The 22,443-nt window shown below is 47.2% G+C and overlaps 1 protein-coding gene and 1 pseudogene across 1 annotated transcript; one reads left to right on the top strand and one right to left on the bottom strand.

Moving 5' to 3' along the window:
- Window positions 1-5,188: 5,188 nt before the first annotated feature.
- LOC144674798 (uncharacterized) lies at window positions 5,189-8,070 on the bottom strand (annotated as a pseudogene).
- A 12,728-nt stretch (window positions 8,071-20,798) lies between these two features.
- LOC144674797 (uncharacterized) lies at window positions 20,799-21,902 on the top strand. Its single transcript, XM_078535994.1, has one exon. It carries the CDS (start codon window positions 20,799-20,801, stop codon window positions 21,900-21,902), a length of 1,104 nt encoding a protein of 367 aa, XP_078392120.1.
- The last annotated feature ends 541 nt before the right edge of the window (window positions 21,903-22,443 follow it).

Raw genomic sequence — 22,443 nt, 5'->3', positions numbered from 1 at the left:
CCCTCTCTTTCTCCCCCACACCCTCTATTTCTCCCCCACACCCCTCTCTTTCTCCCCCACCCCCCTCTCTTTCTCCCCCACCCCCCTCTCTTTCTCCCCCACCCCCTCTCTTTTTCCCCCACCCCCCTCTCTTTCTCCCCCACCCCCTCTCTTTCTCCCCCACCCCCCTCTCTTTCTCCCCCACCCCCTCTCTTTCTCTCCCACCCCCCCTCTCTTTCTCCCCCACCCCCCTCTCTTTCTCCCCCACCCCCCTCTCTTTCTCCCCCACCCCCCTCTCTTTCTCCCCCACCCCCCTCTCTTTCTCCCACACCCCCCTCTTTCTCCCACACCCCCCTCTCTTTCTCCCACACCCCCCTCTTTCTCCCACACCCCCTCTCTCTCTCTCCACCACCCCCCTTCTATCTCCACCACCCTCTTCTCACTCCACCAACCCCCTTCTCACTCCACCAACCCCCTTCTCACTCCACCACCCCCTTCTCACTCCACCACCCCCTTCTCACTCCACCACCCCCCTTCTCACTCCACCACCCCCACTATCACTACCCCACCCCCACCCCCCTGACTCCCCCACACCCCCCTCACTCCCTACCCCCCTCACTCCCCCACACTCTCCCACCCCCCTCACTCCCCCAGCCAACCTCTCACTCCCCCAGCCCACCTCTCACTCCCCCACGCCCCCTCTCAGTCCCCCACACCCCCTCTCAGTCCCCCACACCCCCTCTCAAGTCCCCCACGCCCCCTCTCAAGTCCCCCACGCCCCCTCTCAAGTCCCCCACGCCCCCTCTCAGTCCCCCACGCCCCCTCTCAGTCCCCCACGCCCCCTCTCAGTCCCCCACGCCCCCTCTCAGTCCCCCACGCCCCCTCTCAGTCCCCCACGCCCCCTCTCAGTCCCCCACGCCCCCTCTCAGTCCCCCACGCCCCCTCTCTCTCCCCCACGCCCCCTCACTCTTTCCCCCACGCCCCCTCACTCTTTCCCCCACGCCCCCTCTCTCTTCCCCACGCCCCCTCACTCTTTCCCCCACGCCCCCTCACTCTTTCCCCCACGCCCCCTCTCTCTCCCCCACGCCCCCTCACTCTTTCCCCCACGCCCCCTCACTCTCTCCCCCACGCCCCCTCTCTCTCCCCCACGCCCCCTCACTCTTTCTACCCCACCCCCCTCTCTTTCCCGTTCTCTCTCCTCCCCGCCCCCCGTTCTCTCTCCCCCACGCCCCCCCGTTCTCTCTCCCCCGCGCCCCCCGTTCTCTCTCCCCGCGCCCCCGTTCTCTCTCCCCCGCACCCCCCGTTCTCTCTCCCATGCGCCCCCCGTTCTCTCTCCCCCCCCACCCCCCTATCTTTCCCGTTCTCTCTCCCCCGCGCCCCCCGTTTTCTCTCCCCCGCGCCCCCCGTTCTCTCTCCCCCGCGCCCCCCGTTCTCTCTCCCCCGCGCCCCCCGTTCTCTCTCCCCCGCGCCCCCCGTACTCTCTCCCCCGCGCCTCCCGTTCTCTCTCCCTCCCGCCCCCCCACTCTCTCTCCCGCCCCCCCACACTCTCTCTGCCGTCCCCCCACACTCTCTCTGCCGGCCCCCCACCCTCTCTCTGCCGTCCCCCCACACTCTCTCTGCCGTCCCCCCACACTCTCTCTGCAGTCCCCCCACACTCTCTCTGCCGTCCCCCCACTCTCACTCTCTCTCCCTGTGCCCCGCCCCCCCCCGCTCTCTCTCTCACTCTCTTTCCTCCCCAAGGGCAGCATGTGGATGAGATAGGTGCGGGCTGAGGATAGAACCCCCCCCCAACCTCCTGCTCTCTCTCTCACTCTCTTTCCTCCCCAAGGGCAGCATGTGGATGAGATAGGTGGGGGCTGAGGATAGAACCTTGATCAGACACCAGAGCAATGGGGGTGGGATGATTAACTATTGCAGGAAATTCTCTGGCTACAACTGAAGAGGCAAAAGTGGGCCAAGAGATAACAGCCCCACTGACTGGACACAAGCCCTGGGAGAAAGCAGATGGGCTGAATGATCTGTTTCTGTGCTTTTAAAGCTAGAATGAAAATAAAAAGTTCTGGAAATACTCAGCAGGTCAGGCAGCATCTATGGAGAGAAACAGAGTTAATATTTCAGCTCGAGATGACCTTTCACCAGAAACTATGTTGGATGTTAGGTGGCTCTTCTGATTGTCAGAGTGCACCACCCCACTGCCAGATTTCACCAGCGCCACTCTGTCTGCCCTGTCTCTCTCTCACCACCAATGTACCCAACCAGCCCGTGCTTGCAAAACTCAAAACACAGTGTCCAACATTAGATGTGATCCCACGACTGGATAACATTTGCTAGATAATCCTGAAGGTGCTAAGAATGACACTGACAACCAATTTAAGATTGTCAGTTGGGCTCACAGTGTGGCACATTTGTGTCTACTTTAAGCTACATATATTAATACACAGGGCCCTTTTCTTTACAGACGGAAAGAATATTGCGCCTGTTTCAGCTAAACAAAATTAGTGACAGCCATTTGCTGACTCATTCCTCAGGGTAATGCCTTCACCAATCAGCGTCAAGCTGCCTGGTTTAAATTTCAAACAATGCTTGGCAGTTAACTGTCAGTCCCCATCACTGATGCATTTTCCATGGCAACGTCACTTGCCAAAAATTGTTGTTTTCCCCCTTATTTTGGTTTCTTGTGAGTGTCCTGATGAGTGCAAGATGACAAGCTTAGACAAGTCTCTTTTTTTCAGCAATACTCAAGTGGGGTTTTATTCAGATGGGACAATGACAAGTTTAAATCCCTGATCTGCTGCTCAAAGTCACCTCCATCTCACTGGTCAGTTTCCCAAGCTTCAGGAAACTCATGTTACTCCAGAAATATTTGGATTGGCTGTGAGAGACGTCAATCAGAGAGCCCACCCACTCTGCCATTCTCTCCTCTTCCACAGCTTCTTCACTTCCCGTAGGGACTGAAAACCAAGTGAGGAGATGGTGAGTGAAGGAGCAGAATTCATACAGATGGTATCCTATCCTGAGTTTTGTTGGTGGGTCATTACTGAATATAAGGTGAGGTGTAATTATCTGGGAGGGGCAGAGTGCCTGAGGGTTCTTACTGATTTCCTATTGTTGAGTTGTATGTGTGTGTGTTGGGAGCTGGTTATTATCCTGTGGAGTGTGAATGGTCAGTTCTGTCTGTGTGTTGGAATCTGGAAGTTTCCTGTCTTTTCAAATCCCTCCAAAACCTCCCAACTCCCCATCTCTGTAACCTTCTTGTAAAAAAATGTATTTACACCGAGCCTTTCACAACTACCAGATGTCCCAAAGAACTTTACAGCCAATAAAGTACTTTTGAAGAGTGGCCACTCATAATGTAGGAAACGTGGCAGCAGTGTGTGCACAGCAAGCTCCCACAAACAGCAATATGATATTGAACAGATAATGTTTTTTAATAGGTATTGATTGAGGGATCACCAGGGATAACTCCCCTGTCCTCCTTCAAAATAGTACCATGGGATCCTTCACACCCACCTGAGAGAGCAGAAGCCTCTGTTTAACATCCCATCTGAAAGATGGCACCTCTGACAGTGCAGCACCCCCTCACTACTGCCCTGGAGTGTCAGCCTCAGGGCTCAAGTCCTGGAGTGGGACTTGAACCCATAACGTTCTGACTCTGAGGTGAGAGTGTGACCACCTGAGCCAAGGTTGCCAATGAACTCAGCCCTACGACCCTCTAAGATCTCTGCACTCCTCCAATCTTGGTCACTTGAGCATCCCCAATTTTAATCGTTCCGCCACTGGTGGCCATTTCTTCAGCTGCCTGGGCCTGAAGCTCTGGAATTCCCTCCCTAAACCTCTCCATCTCTCTACCTCTCTTTCCTCCTGTAAGACACTCCTTAAAATCTTCCTCTTGAACCATGTTTTTGGTCATATGTATGAATATTACCTTATGTGCCTCAGCATCAAATATTGTTAACACTTGCAAAGCACCTTGGGATATTGAACTATGTTAAAGGTGCTATATAAATGCAAGTTGTTGTTGTCTATTGTTGTTGTGTAAAAAGTCAGAAAGTGACCAGGCATTCAGTAGGAGCAGCGTGATTCCCCCCATGGTCCACTATCCTACTGACTGTCGCTGTGAAGCAGTCTCCCAGTGAGGGGGCAGACTCATTGTAAAGGGAGATCGAGTTATAATCTATAACTGGAAGCAGAGCAGGTTAGGAATGGCTGCACACTAGTTCAAACTCAGTGTGTCAAGGAGCACTGAAGGATGCACCTTCAGGCTGCAGTCCCCCTCCCGGCATGGACAGGATGAGTGGGTAGGGCTGAGGGTAGTTCCTGATCTCAGCCCAGATAGGAGGCAGTGGGCAGAGAGGCAAGTGGCAGAGAGGGAGCCAATGCTGCTCCTGACATGTTGATCTACTGGTTTGATGATAATCATGGAATGAGTGATGTGCTGGGTTTTGTAAACGCTCTGGAACAGATAGAAGCAGTTCGACTAAGATGCTTTAAAGTGGCTTGTGGTCAGACTCCACCATCACTTTCTCTCTCCCAAACAGATGCTGGTTGAAATGCTCACAAGCAAAGACAATAGCCAGGCTCACTTTCTCAATCTGTGTATAGTGTTGTTCAGTTTGTGTTGAGGCTCTGGATACAAACACAACTAATTGTCCTTGCTGCATGAGGGTTGCTCCAACTCCTGTTTCATTGGCATCTCACTGCAGGGTGACTTCATCATTGACATCACAGCACCTCAGTACTGGCGTTGTTGACACGAGTTGTTTGATGTGAGTGAAAGCTGCTCCTTGTTCAGTGCCCCAATATCACTGAACATCCATTGTAGTGAGTTTGGGCAGAGATTCACACTCTGTGATCAAATTGGGAAACAGCTTTGTTAGGTAGTCCCCATGTATGTTCACAGATGTTCCAGGAGGTCAAACAACTGTGTGAAGACTTCATTACAGAACTCACACCAATTGGGTTTCTTTCTGTGTGATTGAGTTGGAGGACCAGGCGATATGCTGACTGTGCGAGAGCCTTATCATCCACCTCGCACCTGAATGCTTTCTCACCAGTGTGAATCTGCTATTGCTTCAGAAGATCAGCAGACTGGTTGAAAGCCACTGCACAAACATTGCCCCTGAAGAGTTTTCCCTGTGTGAATCCCCTGGTGTCCCAGGAGGGTTGTCGACATCATAAAAGCCTTGTCGTAAACCGCACACTTCAACGGTTACTTCCCTGTTTGAATCCACTGATGGAGTAGCAGGTTCGATGACCTTGAGAATGATTTGCTGCACATCTCACACTTCGATGGTTTCTCCCCAGTGTGAATGCGTTGGTGCATGCGGAGGTCCGATCACCTTGAGAATTATTGTCGCATACCTCGCACATGAATGGCTTCTCCCCTGCATGAATCCTCTGATGCTCCACAAGATGTCATGAAGTTGAGAATGATTTGTCACACACCTCACATATCAACGGTTTCTCCCTCGTGTGTGTGTGTGTGTGTCGGTGTTTCTGGAAGTTCTCGGATGCTAAGGATGATTTCGCTCACACCTCACGCGTGAACGGTTTCTTCCCTGAGTGAGTGCGTTGGTGTTTCCAGAGATCCAACGATGGTGAGAATGATTTGTCACATACCTCACAAGTGAATGGTTTCTCCCATGTGTGAATGCCTTGGTTTAAGTAGAGGCTCGAAGACTGTGAGAATGATTTGTTGCACACATCACAGTCGAACAGCTTCTCCCTACTTGGTTTTCAGTCCCTGTTGGAAATCTTATATTAAGAAAATTCTGGAAATACTCAGGTCAGGCAACATCTGTGAAGAGGGACGCAACCTCTCTGCAGCCTTTGACATGAGGGAAACTATTGGAGAAATTTCTGAAGGAGCGTATCTATCTCCACTTGGAGAGGCAAGGTTTGATCAGGGATAGTCAGCATGGCTTTGTCAGAGGGAGGTCATGCCTAATAAATTTGATTGAATTTTTTGAGGAGGTGACCAGGTGTGTAGATGAGGGTAAGGCAGTTGATAGTTTATATGGATTTCAGCAAAGCCTTTGACAAGGTCCCACATGGGAGACTTATAAAGAACGCAAATGCACATGGAACACAGGGTAATTTGATAAGGTAGATTCAAAATTGGCTTAGTTGTAGGAGGCAGAGGGTGATGACACGATACTTTAGTGACTGGAAGCCAGTGTCCAGTGGCGTACCACAGGGATCTGTGCTCAGTCCCCTATTATTTGTCATTTATATAAACGACATAGATGACTATGTGGGGGTTAGGATTGGTAAGTTTGCGGATGACACAAAGATTGGCCGGGTGGTTAACAGTGAAGTTGAGTGTCTTGGGCTACAGGAAGATATAGACGGGATGGTCAAATGGGCAGATGGAATTTAACCCTGAAAAGTGTGAGGTGATATACTTTGGAAGGTGTAATTTGACAAGGAAGTATTCAATGAACGGGATGGCACTAGGAAGTTCTGAGGAACAAAGGGACCTTGGCGTATGTGTCCATAGATCTCTGAAGGCAGAGGGGCATGTTAGTGGGGTGGTGAAAAAGGCATATGGGACACTTGCCTTTATCAGTCGAGGCATAGATTACAAAAGTAGGGACGTCATGTTGGAGTTGTATAGAACCTTGGTGAGGCAACAACTGGAGTACTGTGTGCAGTTCTGGTCGTCACTTTATAGGAAGGATGTGATTGCACTGGAGGGGGTGCAGAGGAGATTCACCAGGATGTTGCCTGGGATGAAACATTTAAGTTATGAAGAGAGGTTGGATAGACTTGGGTTGTTTTCGTTGGAGCAGAGAAGACTGAGGGGTGACCTGATCGAGGTGTACAAGATTATGAGGGGCATGGACAGGGTGGATAGGGAGCAGCTGTTCCCCTTAGTTGAAGCATCAGTCACAAGGGGGCAAAAGTTCAAGGTAAGGGGCATGAGGTTTAGGGGGGATGTGAGGAAAAACTTTTTTACCCAGAGGGTGGTGACGGTCTGGAATGCGCTGCCTGGGAGGGTGGTGGAGGCGGATTGCTCACATCCTTAAAAAAGTACCTGGATGAGCACTTGGCACGTCATAACATTCAAGGTTATGGGCCAAGTGCTGGTAAATGGGATTAGGTGGGTAGGTCAGGTGTTTCTCACGTGTCGGTGCAGAGTCGATGGGCCGAAGGGCCTCTTCTGCACTGTGTGATTCTGTGATGCCCGACCACACTATCCTCCTCCTCCAACTCTTCTCTGTTGTCCAGTCGGTGGGGCTGTTATCGCTTGACCCACTTTTGCCTCTTCAGTTGTAACCAGAGAATCTCCTGCAATGGTTAATTTTCCCACCCCCATCGCTCTGGAGTCTGACCAAGGGTCTATCCTCAGTCCCCACCTATTTCTCATCCACACGCTGCCCCTGTGTAAAACCATCTGATGACCTGATGTCAGATTCACAGAGGGTCTCTTACAATCTGTCCCATTTTACCTCGAGTCAGAAAGAAATGCCCCTCACCACCAGACAAAACAGAAATCTAGTAGTAAAGGAATGGCAAGCAGACAGCTTCAAGAGGGAGAGAAATGATTTGAGGACCGGGCCATGGAGCGGAGCACCTTAGATCTACAATCTTAACTGGGGCAGGGGCTAAATGGAGGTCAGGCCCTTCAGCACCAGTAAGGGAGATGGATTCAAAACTGGGAGAGTCAAACTTTTCTACTTTTACTCCACAGTCTGGAGAAAACAGTCTCTCACCAGTCACAGAAAACCAATGTCGAATGTAGTCCCATGTTATCCATTTAACCAAGTTGATGGGGGGGTAAAGGGCGTTAAACGGCTGCGATCCTGGTTCCCGCCGCCCGGGGCTGAGATTTACAGGTGCGCACCTCCAGTTCCAGCCCCGCCCACATGACAGCCGCTCGGGCTCGCGCTTTCTTAGATTCTAATTCCCGAACGCTGGGCGCCAACCGCGCGTCAGAACCAGGACTCCCATCAGGTCCCGCGGTCTGGGTTTCCCTTCATTCTTTACAGCTGCTCATTACTGTGCAGGCACGCGGCCTCCTGGTATTTGGGTAATGTAGTTCCGAGCCGGTGAGTGTGCGCACAGCTCCGAGGAGCCATGTCTTGGCATCGTCGTCCCCTCCTCTGCGGTTGGCTGCACAGAGTGATTAACAGTCAGATTATGGGTGGGATTGCAACGGATTCAATCCCTGATTGGCTATGAGAGACGTCAATCAGAGAGCCCACACACTCTGCCTATTCACTTCCTGTAGGGACTGAAAACTGGTGAGTGAAGGAACAGAATTTATAATAATTACATCGCATAATATCCACACTAATGTTCGGGCAGTCTGACTATCCTGTGGGGAATCAGGTGTGGAAATGCCCCTTATGCTGTGTGGGAAGATCCAGCTGAGAGAGCTGTTTACTCGGTGCTTTGTGCTGAACTGTTTGACTGGAGATGTGTGTTGGACATTGAGTGTGTTTATTGGAAGCGTTTCCCTTCTGATTTACAGGCTGAGTTTTGTTGATGGGTCATTACTGAATATGAGAAGGTGAGGTGTAATTATCTGGGAGTTGCAGAGTGTCTGACGATTCTTACTGATTTCCTATTGTTGAGTTCAGTGTGTGTGTTGGGAGCTGGTTATTATCCTGTGGACTGTGAATGGTCAGTTCTGTCTGTGTGTTGGGATCTGGATGTTTCCTGTGTTTTCAACTCCCTCCAACACCTCCCACCCTCCCTATCTTTGTAACCTCCTCAGAAAATAAATAAAAGAAAGACCTGCATTGATATAGAGCCTTTCATGGCCCAAAGTGCTTTGCAGAAATAAATTCCTTTTGAAGTCTGGTCGCTGTAATAATGTAGGAAATGTGGCAGCGATTGTGTGCACAGCAAGCTCCCACAAACAGCAATGTGATAATGTCCAGATTATCTGTTTCTGATTGGTGTTGATTGAGGGATTAATGTTGGCCAGGACACCTGGATTTACTCTCATGTTTTTCTTCAAAATAGTGGAAGGGCCCTCCGTTTCACATTCCACCTGAAAGATGGTACCTCTGACAGCACAGTGTTCCCTCAGTACTGCCCTGGAGTGTCAGCCTTGGGGCTCAAGTCCTGGAGTGGGACTTGAACCCACAACCTTCTGACTCTAAGATGATCGTTCCCCTTCCTGAGCCAAGGTGACAATCAACTCAGCCCTACAGCCCTGTAAGACCTCTGCACTCCTTCAATTTTAACCTCATGCGCATCTGCGATTTCAATTGTTCCACCATTGGTGGCCGTGCCTTCAGCTGCCTGGGCCCTGAGCTTTTGGAATTCCCTCCCTGCACCTCTCCGTATCTCTACTGCTTATTCTTCCTGTGAGACAGTCCTTAAAATCTACCTTTTCAACCAAGTTTTGGTCACCTGTACTAATGTTACCTTATGTGCCTCAGTGTCAAATATCTAACACTCTTGCATGCACCCTGGGCATGGAACAATGTTAAAGGTGCTATATAAATGCAAGTTGTTGTGTATTGTTGTTGTGTAAGAGGTCAGAAAGTGACCAGGTGTTCAGTAGGAAAAGCGTGATTCTCCTCATGGTTCACTATCCTACTGACCCTCATTGTGAAGTAGTCTCCCAGTGAGGGGGTAGACTCATTGTAAAGGGAGATCGGGTTATAACCTATAACTGGCAGCAGAGCCTCCTGGACTCAACGTTGAGCTCAACAATTTCAGACTGTAAACTTAGGCCCCCATTTTGTTTCCTTTTCTTTGTTTCCCTTGTTTTTTTCCTTTCAGCTAACTGCTCACCAGCTCTTGGGAATCTTTTGTTTCTTGGTGTCTTCTCTTGCCCCATCATCATTTTCTTTGGCCCTGGGGGAATAACTTCTGTCATTCAGTCTCTCCCGTCTTCCAACCTATCACGGACCTTCCTTTTGTCCTTGTCCCACCCATCCCTTGCTCAAAACCTATTACATCTCTCAACTTTTCCCAGTTCTGATGAAAGGTCTCAGACCTGAAACCTGAACTCTGTTTTCCTCTCTACACAAATGTTGCCAGATCTGCTGAATTTTTTCCAGCATTCTCTGTTTTTATTTCAGTTTTCCAGCGGTTTCAGTATTCTGCTGCTTGGTTGAGAATGGAGGTGCTCATGGAGCTGCCTTCTCTTACTTAACTGCTTGTCCACAACCTTGACTAGATGTGACAGGACTACAGAGCTTTGCTCTGATCTGTTAGTTCTGGGGCTGTTTAACTCTCTTTATTGTCTGTTACGCTTGGTGTTTCGGCTGCATGTTGACCTCTGTATGTTCACAAGGTTCAACCTGGACTCTAAGGTATACCCAGTGCTGTTCCTGACATGTCTATTTACTGGTTTGATGATAACCATGGAATGAGGGCTGTGCTGGGCTGTGAGATTGTGGGGGAATACCATCCTGCTGCTGCTGATGGCTCACTGCACCTCATGGATACTCAGTTTTCTTAGCTTCTTGTACTTCCTGCCCAGTGTGTTTTTTGTAATAACTTGGCACCCGACAGATTTCTTGTTAAAAACAATGAACTTTATTTACAGAGCTCCAGAAGAAGCTACATGCTTGAACCAGATCCACGACTAGAAAGCTCCGTCCCTAAGATTACCCGCGCTTAGGGCTGATTTGCCTGTACAGTCATGTGACTGTACAGTCATACAGCTGTATGAAAGGTTTTGCTCACAATCATTACATTGCTCCCCCTTTAATTTTGATTTACATATTTACAAGAATATCTCAATCCATAACATAGACAAATATACACAGTTCATGCGATTGTAGATTAACTGTCTGAGGTGGTTGTACAAAGATGGTGTTTTATTGGTAATTCGGAAGGTGTTGAACCCATAGCTATATGAGGAGTCATGCGATAGTTGAGAAGAAATCGTGAAATTCGTGTTTCTAACGTTCCTTTGGATAATTTCTTCATCCCTGTTTTAAAAGTTTATACTGCTCTTTCTGCTATCCCATTGGATGAGGGATGGTATGTTGCTGTTTTAATATGTTTAATCCCATTTAAGCACATGAATCTCTGGAATTCTGAACTAACCGTTATCTGAAACAATGACATCTGGTCGGCCGTGTACACTAAAACATTGGTGCAGCTCTTCAGTGGTTGCACACGATGTCGGTGATCTAACTTCATACACATCCATTCACTTAGAATGCGTGTTGACGATCACTAAAAACATGGTATCTAAAAATGGATCTACATAGTCTATATGTAACCTAACCCAGGGTGACCAGGCCACTCCCATGGATGCAGTGGAGCTGAAACAGGCAACTTCTGATATGGCTGACATGGAGACAGTGTTTAATCATTTTTTCTATATCACTGGCTAGAGGTAAGGAATGGGAAAGGTGCAATAACATTGATTCCAACTAGTAGAAAGGATGTGGAGAAACAAATTTGCAAAGAAATTACAGAGAGGTGTAAGAGTTATCGAGTGATCATAATGGGGGACTTCAATTATCCAAATATAGACTGGGATAGGAATAGTACAAAAGGACAAGAGGGGTGAGATTCCCTGGAATGTGTTCAAGATAATTTTCTACAGCGGTATGTTTCCAGTCCAACAAGAAGACATGCACTTTTGGACCTGGTTCTGGGGATTGAGTTGGCTTAAGTGGATCAAATATCAATGGGAGAGCTTGTAGGGGACAGTGATCATTATATCATAAGGTTTAGGTTAATCATGGAAAAGGACAGTGAACAATCCAGAGCAGGGATAATTAATTAGGGGAAAGCCAACTTCGATGGGATGAGAATGCATCTGAGTCGAGTGAGTTGGAATCAAATGTTGGCAGAAAAGACAGTGGCTGAACAATGGGCCACCTTCAAAGAAAAAGTATGGCAGGCAATGTCAAGGTATAGTCCCTTGAAGGGGAAAGGTAGAACAAATAAATCCAGAGTGCCCTGGATGATAGAGAGATGGAGCTAAAGATGAAAAGGAGGGAAGTGCGTGTACAACAGATGATAGGTAGGAAATACAATAGGAAACCAGGTTGAATGTAGAAGGACCAGAGGGGAAGTGAAGAAACTAATAAGAAAAGCAAGGAGAGAGCATGAAAAGAGGCTGGCAACAAACATAAAAGGGAATCCCAAGGTCTTCTATAAGCATGTAAATAATAAAAGAATGGTAAAAGAAAGAGTAGGGCCGATTAGGGACAAAAAAGGGTACTTGCATGTGGAGGCTGGAGAAATAACGCAGGTGTTGAATGAATACTTTGTATCTGTCTTTACAAAGGAAGATGATGCTACCCAGGCTGAGGAGAGAGAGGAGGTAACTGGTACACTAGAAGAACTTACAATTGAGAGGAAGGAGGTGTTGGAAAGACTATCTTTACTTCAAATAGATAAGGTACCAGGACTGGATGAGATGCATCCAAGGGTACTGAGGGAAGTGAGAGTGGAAATTGCAGAGGCACTAGTGATAATCTTCCAATCTTCTTTAGACACAAGGGAGGTGCCAGAGGACTGGAGAACTGCGAATGTTACATTCATGTTCAAAAGGGGTGCAAGGATAAAGCTGGCAACTACAGGCCAGTCAGTTTGTCCTCAGTGGTAGGGAAACTTCTGGAAACTATTGTATGGGGTAAAATCAATAATCACTTTGACAAGTGCAGGACAATTAAGGAAAGCCAGCATGGATTCATCAAGGGAAAATCATGTTTAACTAACTTGCTGGAGCTTTTTGAGGAGGTAACAGAGAAGGTTGATAAAGGAAACGCTGTTGATGTGGTGCATATGGATTTTCAAAAGGCATTTGATACAGTGCCACACAACAGACTCGTGAGCAAAATTCTCGGTCATGGAGTAAAAGGGAAAGTAGGCAGTTGGATAAGAAATTGGCTGAGTGACAGGAAACTAGAGAGTGGTGATAAATGGTTGTTTTTCAGATTGGAGAAAGGTTTGTGGTGGAGTTCCTCAGGGGTCAGTGTTGGGACCCTTGCTCTTCCTGATACATATTAATGACCTAGACTGTGGTGTGCAGGGCATGATTTCAAAATTTGCAGATGATATGAAGAAACGTTGTCAACTGTGATGGACATAAACATGTTAGCAGATTGAGCAGACAAGTGGCAGATGAAGTTCAATGCAGAGAATTTTGAGGTGATTCATTTTGGCAGGAAAGATTTGGTGAGACAGTGTAAAATAAAGGGAGAGCCTCTAAAGGAGGTGCAGGAACAGAGGGACCTCAGTGTATATGTACATAGGTCATTGAAGATGGCAGAGCATGTTGAGAGAGCAGTTAATAAAGCATATAGTATCTTCAGTTTCATTGATAGGGGCGCTGAGTACAAGAGTAAGGAGGTCATGTTGAACTTTTATAAGATGCTAGTTAGGCCTCATCTGGAGTGCTGCGTCCAATTCTGGGCACCATACTTGAGGAAGGATGTGAAGGCATTGGAGAGAGTACAGAGGAGATTCACAAGAATGATTCCCAGGATGAAGAACTGTAGCTATGCAGATGTATTGGAGAGGTTGGGACTGTTTTCCTTAGAGAAAAGAATGCTGAGAGGAGACTTGATAGAGGTATTCAAGATCCTGAGGGGTATGGACAGAGTAAATAGTGAGAAACTGTTCCCACTCAAGAGAACATCAAGAACTAGAGGGCCCAATTCAAAATTATTGGCAGAAGGAGTAAATGTGATGTGAGGAAAAAAATTTTCACCCAGAGGGTGCTTGGAGTCTGGAACAAACTTCCTGAAAGGCAGGTTTGCTCAAGCTATTCAAAAGGGAATTGGATTATTACCTGAAAAGAAAGGATGTGCAAGGTTATGGGGATAAGGCAGAGGAGTGGAACTAGGTGGAATGCTCTTTCAGAGAGCCAGTGTGGACTTGATGGGCTGAATGGCCTCCTGCACTGTAAAGATACTGTGATACTGTCTATACCTGGTCACCAGGTATAGCTTCGCACACACATCTTCATTTTCGAAATGTCTGGATGCGCACTGTGAAGCTCTGCCAAGAGTGGTTCTCTTCCTTGCAAAGGGACGATGACTCTTGTTCCCAGAACAAGATTGCATCTTGATAGCTTAATTCAGTTTTACGAGCATAGAATGGTTTTAACTCTTCAGAGACTTGTGCATTCGACCATCCTTGCAATATCTCGGACCTTTGATAAAATTGGATCCTGGTTTCTCCTATTCTTTATCTGCTTCGCACAGACTGGCAAGCAGTCCAGGAAATTTAACACAAATATAACTTCTTGAGGCACTGGAGCATGTATAATCTTCAGGCGAGACAGGGGAGGGGGTAAAAGGAGGAGGTGTTGCATTATTAGTTAAGGAGTTAGTTACTGCAGTAAGGAGAGATGATATTTTGGAGGGGGCATTGAATGAAGCTTTGTGGGCAGAGTTTAGGAATATAAAATGGGCAGCCACATTGTTAGGTGTTTACTTTAGACCCCCAGATAGCGGGAAATTGAGGAGCAAATGTGCACAATTTGTGGAGGTGTGTAAAAACAATAACAATAGGGTAATTATATCAGGTGATTTCAACTTTCCCAACATTAATTGGGAAAGACATAGTGTTAAGGACTTGGATGGAGTGGATTTCTTGAAATGTCGAGGGTCCAACAAGGGACGGTGCAGTGCTGGACCTAATTCTGGGGTATGAAGCCAGACAGGTGGCTGAGGTGTTGGTGGGTGAGCATTTTAGTGATAGCGACCACAACATGGTACAGTTTAAGTTTGTTATGGACAAAGAAATAGACAAATTGCAAAAAAATGTTTTGGCTTTGGGGAGAGTGTATTTTAGTAAAATAAGGCAGGACCTGGCCAAGGTAGACTGGGAACAGCTACTTGTGGGGAAATCTACAGAAGAGCAGTGAGGGAAGTTCAAAAAGGAAATGGGGAGGGTAAAGGCTCAACATGTTCCCTCTGGGGTGATAGGAAGGAGTAACAAGCCCAGAGAACCGTGGATGACCAGAGATATTCAGGTTACGATGAGAAGGAAAAGAGAGGCTTTTAGCAGGTACAAGGGAAGCAAATCAGCAGCGGCATTAATGGAGTACAGAAAATGCAGGGTGGAGCTTAAGAAAACAATGAGGAGAGCAAAGAGGGGATATGAGAAAGCTCTGGCTGGTAAAAGTAGGGAAAATCCCAAGATATTCTATAAGTATATCAATGGGAAGAGGATAACCAGGGAAACAGTAGGGATCAAGGGGGCAACCTATGGGTGGAGCCAGATGACATCGCTAGAGTGTTGAATGAATACTTCACATCCATCTTCACCCAAGAGAATGAGGATGAAGGTATCGATCTCAGGGAGAGAGACTGCGAGGTTCTTGAGCAAATTGATATAGGGAGTGACAAGGTATTGGAGGTGTTGGCAGGCTTAAAAGTGGACAAATCTCCAGGTCCGGATGATTTGTGTCCGAGACTGCTGAGGGAGGCAAGGGAGGAGATCGCAACTTTTTAATTCCTCTCTGGGGGCTGGGGGGGTGCGGGGGTGCCAGAGGACTGCAGAACATCTAATGTGGTTCTGCTATTTAAGAAGGGTTGTAGAGATAGGCCAGGGAACAACAGGCCAGTGAATCTCACGTCAGTGGTAGGGAAACTGTTGGAGAAAATTCCGAATGGGAGAATCTATCTCCACTTGGAGAGGCAAGGTTTGATCAGGGATAGTCAGCATGGCTTTGTCAGAGGGAGGTCATGCCTAACAAATTTGATTGAATTTTTGAGGAGGTGACCAGGTGTGTGACCAGATGTGTAGATGAGGGTAGTGTAGTTGATGTGGTCTGTATGGATTTCAGCAAAGCCTTTGACAAGGTCCCACTTGGGAGACTTATAAAGAAGGCAAATGCACATGGTACACAGGGTAATTTGATAAGGTGGATTCAAAATTGGTTTAGTTGTAGGAGGTAGAGGGTGATGACAGAAGGATGCTTCAGTGACTGGAAGCCAGTGTCCAGTGGCGTACCACAGGGATCTGTGCTCAGTCCCCTATTATTTGTCATTTATATAAACGACATAGATGACTATGTGGGGGTTAGGATTAGTAAGTTTGCGGATGACACAAAGGTTGGCCGGGTGGTTAACAGTGAAATTGAGTGTCTTGGGCTATAGGAAGATATAGATGGGATGGTCAAATGGGCAGATAAGTGGCAGATGGAATTTAACCCTGAAAAGTGTGAGGTGATACACTTTGGAAGATGTAATTTGACAAGGAAGTATTCAATGAACGGCATGGCACTAGGAAGTTCTGAGGAACAAAGGGACCTTGGCGTGTGTGTCCATAGATCTCTGAAGGCGGAGGGGCATGTTAGTGGGGTGGTGAAAAAGGCATATGGGACACTTGCCTTTATCAATCGAGGCATAGATTACAAAAGTAAGGAGGTCATGTTGGAGTTGTATAGAACCTTGGTGAGGCCACAGCTGGAGTACTGTGTGCAGTTCTGGTCATAACATAATAGGAAGGATGTGATTGCACTGGAGGGGGTGCAGAGGAGATTCGCCAGGATGTTGCCTGGGATGAAACATTTAAGTTATGAAGAGAGGTTGGATAGACTTGGGTTGTTTTCGTTAGAGCAGAGAAGACTGAGGGGCGACCTGATCGAGGTGTACAAGATTATGAGGGGCATGGACAGGATGGATAGGGAGCAGCTGTTCCCCTTATTTGAAGGGTCAGTCACAAGGGGCCATAAGTTCAACGTGAGGGGCAGGATGTTGAGGGGGGAAAAACGTTTTTACCCAGAGGGTGATGACAGTTTGGAATGCGTTGCCTGGGAGAGTGGTGGAGGAAGGTTGCCTCACATCCTTTAAGAAGTACCTGGATGAGCACTTGGCACATCATAACATTCAAGGCCAAGTGCTGGTAAATGGGATTAGGTAGGTAGGTCAGGTGTTTCTCACGTGTCGGTGCAGAGTCGATGGGCCGAAGGGCCTCTTCTGCACTGTGATTCTGATTCTGTAATGCTATCTGGCAAAGGAAGACACCTGAGGATGTCTGCATTTGATATATGCACACCCGGATGGTGCATAAAAGTGTACTCATGTCAACAAAATCAAAGCCCATCTTTGAATTCTGGCAGAGGCTATCGACGGAATTGTTTTATCTTCACTAAATAAACCCATTAGTGATTTGTGATCTGACGTTATGGTAAAATGTCGGCCATGCAAATATTGATGGAACTTCTTTACCCCAAATATTATGGATAAGCCTTCTTTTTCAAGTTGTGAGTAAACCTTCTCAGCTACAGAGAGGGTTCTGGAGACATATCCTATTGGCCTTTCAGAACCATCTTCCGCTTTGTGTGACAACACCGCTCCCACACTGTAGGGAGATGCAGCACACATTAATACTAATTCTTTTGATGGATCATAAGGTACTAGCAGACATGATGGGTGTAATAGCTTCTTGACTTTTATGAAGGCTTCTTCTTGTTGCGCTTTCCATGACCATCTGTGGTTCTTCTTCAATGGCTCATGTCGTTTGGTGTAGGATTTTCCTCCAGCAGGCTTAGCATACAGATCTTCACTCCTCGGGATAGGTCTAATTAAGACCTATCTCTCGGACTGCTAATTAAGTAGCCTTGTTCACAGTTAATTTGTGGTCTCTTCAAATGTGAATAGTTTTGTCTGGTTTCATCACAGGGACTATGGGTGCTACCCATTCTGAAAATTGGACTGGCTGGATTACTCCTGACTTCTCTAAGCAGCACAATTCTGCATCCACCTTCTCCTTTAGGGCGTAAGGCACAGGTCTGGCCTTAAAAGACTGGGGTGTTGCCTCTGAATCTACATATATATTTTGCTTCTAGGCCTTTTATCTTTCCTAATTCATCACAGAATACATTGTCATACTTTTTTACCAGCTCAGGATTTCCTCCTGCTCTAACTTGAAAAATTTCTGACCAGTTGAGCTTAATTTCTTTTCAGCAATTGCGGCCCAGAAGGTTGGGTCCTTCACTAGTTACAACAATCACTGGCAGCTGGGTTGTCTGTTGCCTGTAGGATGCCTTTCACCTGTATTGCTTCTCCAGTGTACGTCTTCAGCTGAGCCATGGCTTGCTCCAGAGTCAGTGGCTGGATACCTTCGCTTCGGTATTTAAAGATGTCTTCTCCCACCACTGTGGTTGTTGCTCCTGTGTCAACCTCCATTACTAGAGGCTTCCCATTTACTTGAAGGGCGATGGTGATTGGTTCAGTTTTCACTGCCTTGACACTGTATAGGGAATAGGTATCAGTATCAGCAGCTTCTGGTTCATTTATACTGTGCACTTCAATCATCTTGGTCTGTTGTCTGATTGGCTGCCTTTGCATTGCTCTATAACATGCCTTCTTTTGTGACAGTAGTGGCATGCTGCCTCTTAAAACCCGCAGGTTTCCGGTACATGGTTACCCCCACATTGGTAACAAATTAATTTCTGAATCGCAGGCAAAATGCTTCCAGCATTCTTTTTTGTTTTTCATAAGAACATAAGAACTAAGAGCAGGAGTAGGCAATTCAACCCCTTGAGCCTGCCCCGCCGTTCATTACGATCATGGCTGATCTCATTTCGGCCTCAACTCCAATTTCCCGCCCTCTCCCCATAACCTTTCAACCCATTACTAATTAAAAATCTGTCTATCTCCTCCTTAAATTTATTCAGCGTCCCGGCATCCACTGCACTCTGAGGTAATGAATTCCACAGATTCACGACCCTTTGAGAAAAAGTAATTCCTCCTCATCTCTGATTTAAACCTACCCCACCCCTTAGCCTAAAACTATGGCCTCTCGTTCTAGAATGCCCCACAAGGGGAAACATCCGCTCCACATCTACTTTATCTATCCCCTTTAGCATCTTTTATACCTCAATTAGATCTCCTCTCATCCTTCTAAACTCTAGCAAGTATAGGCCTAAACTGCTCAATCTCTCCTCATAAGACAAGCCCCGCATCTCTGGAATCAATCTAGTGAACCTCCTCTGAACCGCCTCCAGTGCATCTACATCCTTCCTCAAGTAAGGGGACCAAAACTGTGCACAGTACTCCAGCTGTGGTCTCACCAATGCCTTGTACAGTTGCAACAATACTTCCCTATTTTCGATTGGTAAGGACTGTTTCCCGCTTCACTGTTGTCTCCCTGGTTTTTGTGCCACACCCTGCGGTAAGTTCCCGCCCCAACTGAAGAAAGGTGCCATGTTACACACACTGCAAAGCCTCAGCACTCTCCATTGTTAGCACTGCTTCCATGGCATGCTTCAGATCAATATTAACTTCTGCAAGTAAACGGGGCTGAATGGCCTCATCTTGTCCACCGCAAGCCAAACAATCTTGCAACATGTCATTGGGAGTATCTCCGAAGTCGCAGTGCTCAGTTAACTGTTTTAACTTTGCGATATATGTTGAGATTGACTCACCTGCGGCCCTTACTCTAGAGTTGAACTTGAATCTTTGCATTATCATCAATGGCTTAGGCTGAAAATGTGTCTTCAGGCCTATCAGCTTGTTAAAAGATTTGGAATTAGGCACATACGGAGTTATCAGACTACGGATGAGGTTAGATGTCTTGCTCCTGCAGACACTTAGAAGAATTGTTCTCTGTTTCTCCTCCGCTGTTATTTCATTCACCACAAAGTAGAAACTTAGGCACTGTATGTGGACTCCAGTCTTCCATGGACGAGTCGTACGGATCGATTCTGCTGGAGTGGCTTGACTGGTGAGTATTCTTTTCTTTATTCCCCTAAAAAGTGAAATACTTGCATTCAGGAGGTGAGGCGCAGCGTCAGAGCTAGTTATCCTTGTCACCAATTGAATAACTTGGTGTACCCGACAGGTTTCTTGTTAGAAACAGTAAACTTTATTTACAGAGCTCATGAAAAAGCTACTTGCTTGAACCAGGTCTACGACTAGAAAGCTTCATTCCAAGATTATCCACGCTTAGGGCTGATTTGTTTTTAAAGTTGCGTGATCCCCAAAACAGTTTGAAAGGTTTTACTTATAATCACTACAGTTTTCTTCAAGTAATTTTGGAAAACAAGGGGAGAAATTTCAAAATCTCCATTGAATTTTACTTTGTGCTTTTTATATTAAAGACATACTCTACAGGTAAAACTGGTCCATGCCAGTACGTCCTGAGCTCATAGTGAATTGATAGCCCGTTTTACACTCCTCCTAACTGCCTTTTCCATTGTCCTCACAGCGTCTGGGAAGATGGGAGATTGGGTGAAGGAAGAAAGTAGCCATGTTATGTTGTCTACTCCTGGTCACTATCCAGTGTCCCTGCTGGAAACAGAGGGTGTGTGACAGTCAAATGAGAAAAAGAAAGAACTTGCATTTGATCCCCCACACAGGGGAATAGCAGACTGGCACTCACTGTGGAACAGTCTCTAACTGAGGAGTCAGACCCTTCAGCAAAGGAGGAGAGGGAGTTAGAGGAAATCATGTTTCCTTTTCCTGTTTTACATAAGGATTGCACCATACTACACCAGAGAATACAGAGAGGATAGACACCGCAGATACCATCACCCAAGGAACAACTGCACAACTGTGGGAAGACATCCAGTCCCTTCGCAGCATTGCTCAACACAGAGAAGGTTGGACATCATCTGGAAATCTGTTGGGTCAGGGGAGCTTTGACATATCATCAGATCTGAAACTGGTCAGTGATGTGGAACCTTCCATCAGAACCAACCTTTCCGAAGGTTCAGCTGTGGGCGATCGGTCAGGGTGAGGCTGGGAAGAAGTGTGAGTGGCTCCAAGTGTGGTGAGAGCTTCAATCATTCATCAAGCCTCATGAACCAATGACTCATTCCTACAGGTGAGAGGCTTCTCAAGTGTGAGGAGGGCTCCACAGGCTCATAAGATCTCCTAACACACAAGGCGCATCTGTTGTACAGCTCTTAACACAAGGGCAGCTACATGGAAGTGAAACCATTCAAGTGTGAGGTGTGCAACCGAGCCTTCCCAAAATCATCAGGTCTGGTGAATCACCAACGTATTCACACAGGGGAGAAGCCATTCACATGCAAGGTGTGCAACAAATCATTTTCACAGTCATCTAATCTCCAAAAACACCAACGCATTCACACAGGGGAGAAACCATTTTCATGTGATGTGTGCGACAAATCATTCTCACAATCATCGGCCCTCCACAGACACCAACGCATTCACACAGGGGAGAACACATTCATGTGTGAGGTGTGTGGCAAATCATTCCCAAGGTCATGGACCCTCCTGAAACACCAACACGTTCACACAGGGGAGAATCCATTCACATGTGAGATGTGCAACAAATTCTTCCTGCGATCAGCACATCTCCGTGCGCACCAACGCATTCACAGAGGGGAGAAACCATTCACGTGCACGATGTGCAACAAATCATTCACCGAGTTATCGAACTTCCGTGTACACCAACGTACTCACACAGGGGAGAAACCATTCACATGTGGGGTTTGTGACAAAGCCTTCACACAGTCATCGAGCCTCCTGGTCCATCAGAGAATCCATACAGGAGAGAAACCCTTCAAATGTGAGGTTTGTGATAAAACTTTTGTGACATCTACGAAGCTTCTCATACACCAGAGGATTCACACCAGGGAGAAACCCTTCAGATGTGAGGTTTGTGAGATGTCTTTCACCAAATTGGTCAAACTCCTGATGCACCAGAGGATCCACACAGGCGAGAAACCACTCAAGTGTGAGGTGTGTGCCAAATCATTCTTGCAGTTAACACATCTCTGTGCACACCAGCGCATTCACACAGGGGAGAAACTATTTGTGTGTGATGTTTGCAAGAAATCATTCTCGCAGTCATCGAACCTCCGTGCACACCAACGTATTCACACAGGGGAGAAACCGTTTACCTGCGAGGTGTGTGACAAATCATTTTCGCATTTAACAAATCTCCGTGGACACCAACGCACTCACACAGGGGAGAAGCCTTTCACATGTGAAGTTTGTGATAAAGCATTCACACAGTTATCAACCCTGCTGCGCCATCAGACAATCCACACAGGGGAGTAACCCTTGAGTGTGTGGCTTGCAGCAAAGCTTTTGTGCATCTTCAACCCTCCTGGGACACCAGAGGATTCACACATGGAGAAACTTTTCAGGTGAGATGTTTGTGACAAGGCTTTCACCCATTCCTTGAGTCTCCTGAAGCACCAGCAAATCCACACTGGTGAGAAACCATTCAGGTGTGAGGTGTGACAAGGCTTTCACACACACTGTCTCCTGGTCCATCAACACACTCACGCAGTGGAGAAACTCTTTCAGTGTGAGCTCTGTAATAAAGCCTTAACACAGTTGTTGGAGCTCCTGGAACAAGAGGGAATCCACGTGGGAGACAAACCCTTCCAGTGTGATGTGTGACAGGATTGTTTTATTAACTCCTCTCTCGCCACACACCAACACTTCCACATGGACTTGGAACCGGGTCACTTTCCATTGCGCTAAGTGTTGTCTGTGTTGTTTACCCCCCAGTGCTCACACAGGGGAGTTGTTGTTCCAAAGCACTGTCTGTCTCAGCAGTGTCTGTCGAACCTTTCCTGCCATCAGTCCAATT

The sequence above is a fragment of the Cetorhinus maximus genome, unplaced genomic scaffold (assembly GCF_964194155.1).
Source record: "Cetorhinus maximus unplaced genomic scaffold, sCetMax3.hap1.1 HAP1_SCAFFOLD_801, whole genome shotgun sequence".
NCBI lineage: Eukaryota > Metazoa > Chordata > Chondrichthyes > Lamniformes > Cetorhinidae > Cetorhinus > Cetorhinus maximus.
Note: the sequence above shows the minus strand (reverse complement) of the source record. Positions and strands in the feature narration are given on the sequence as shown.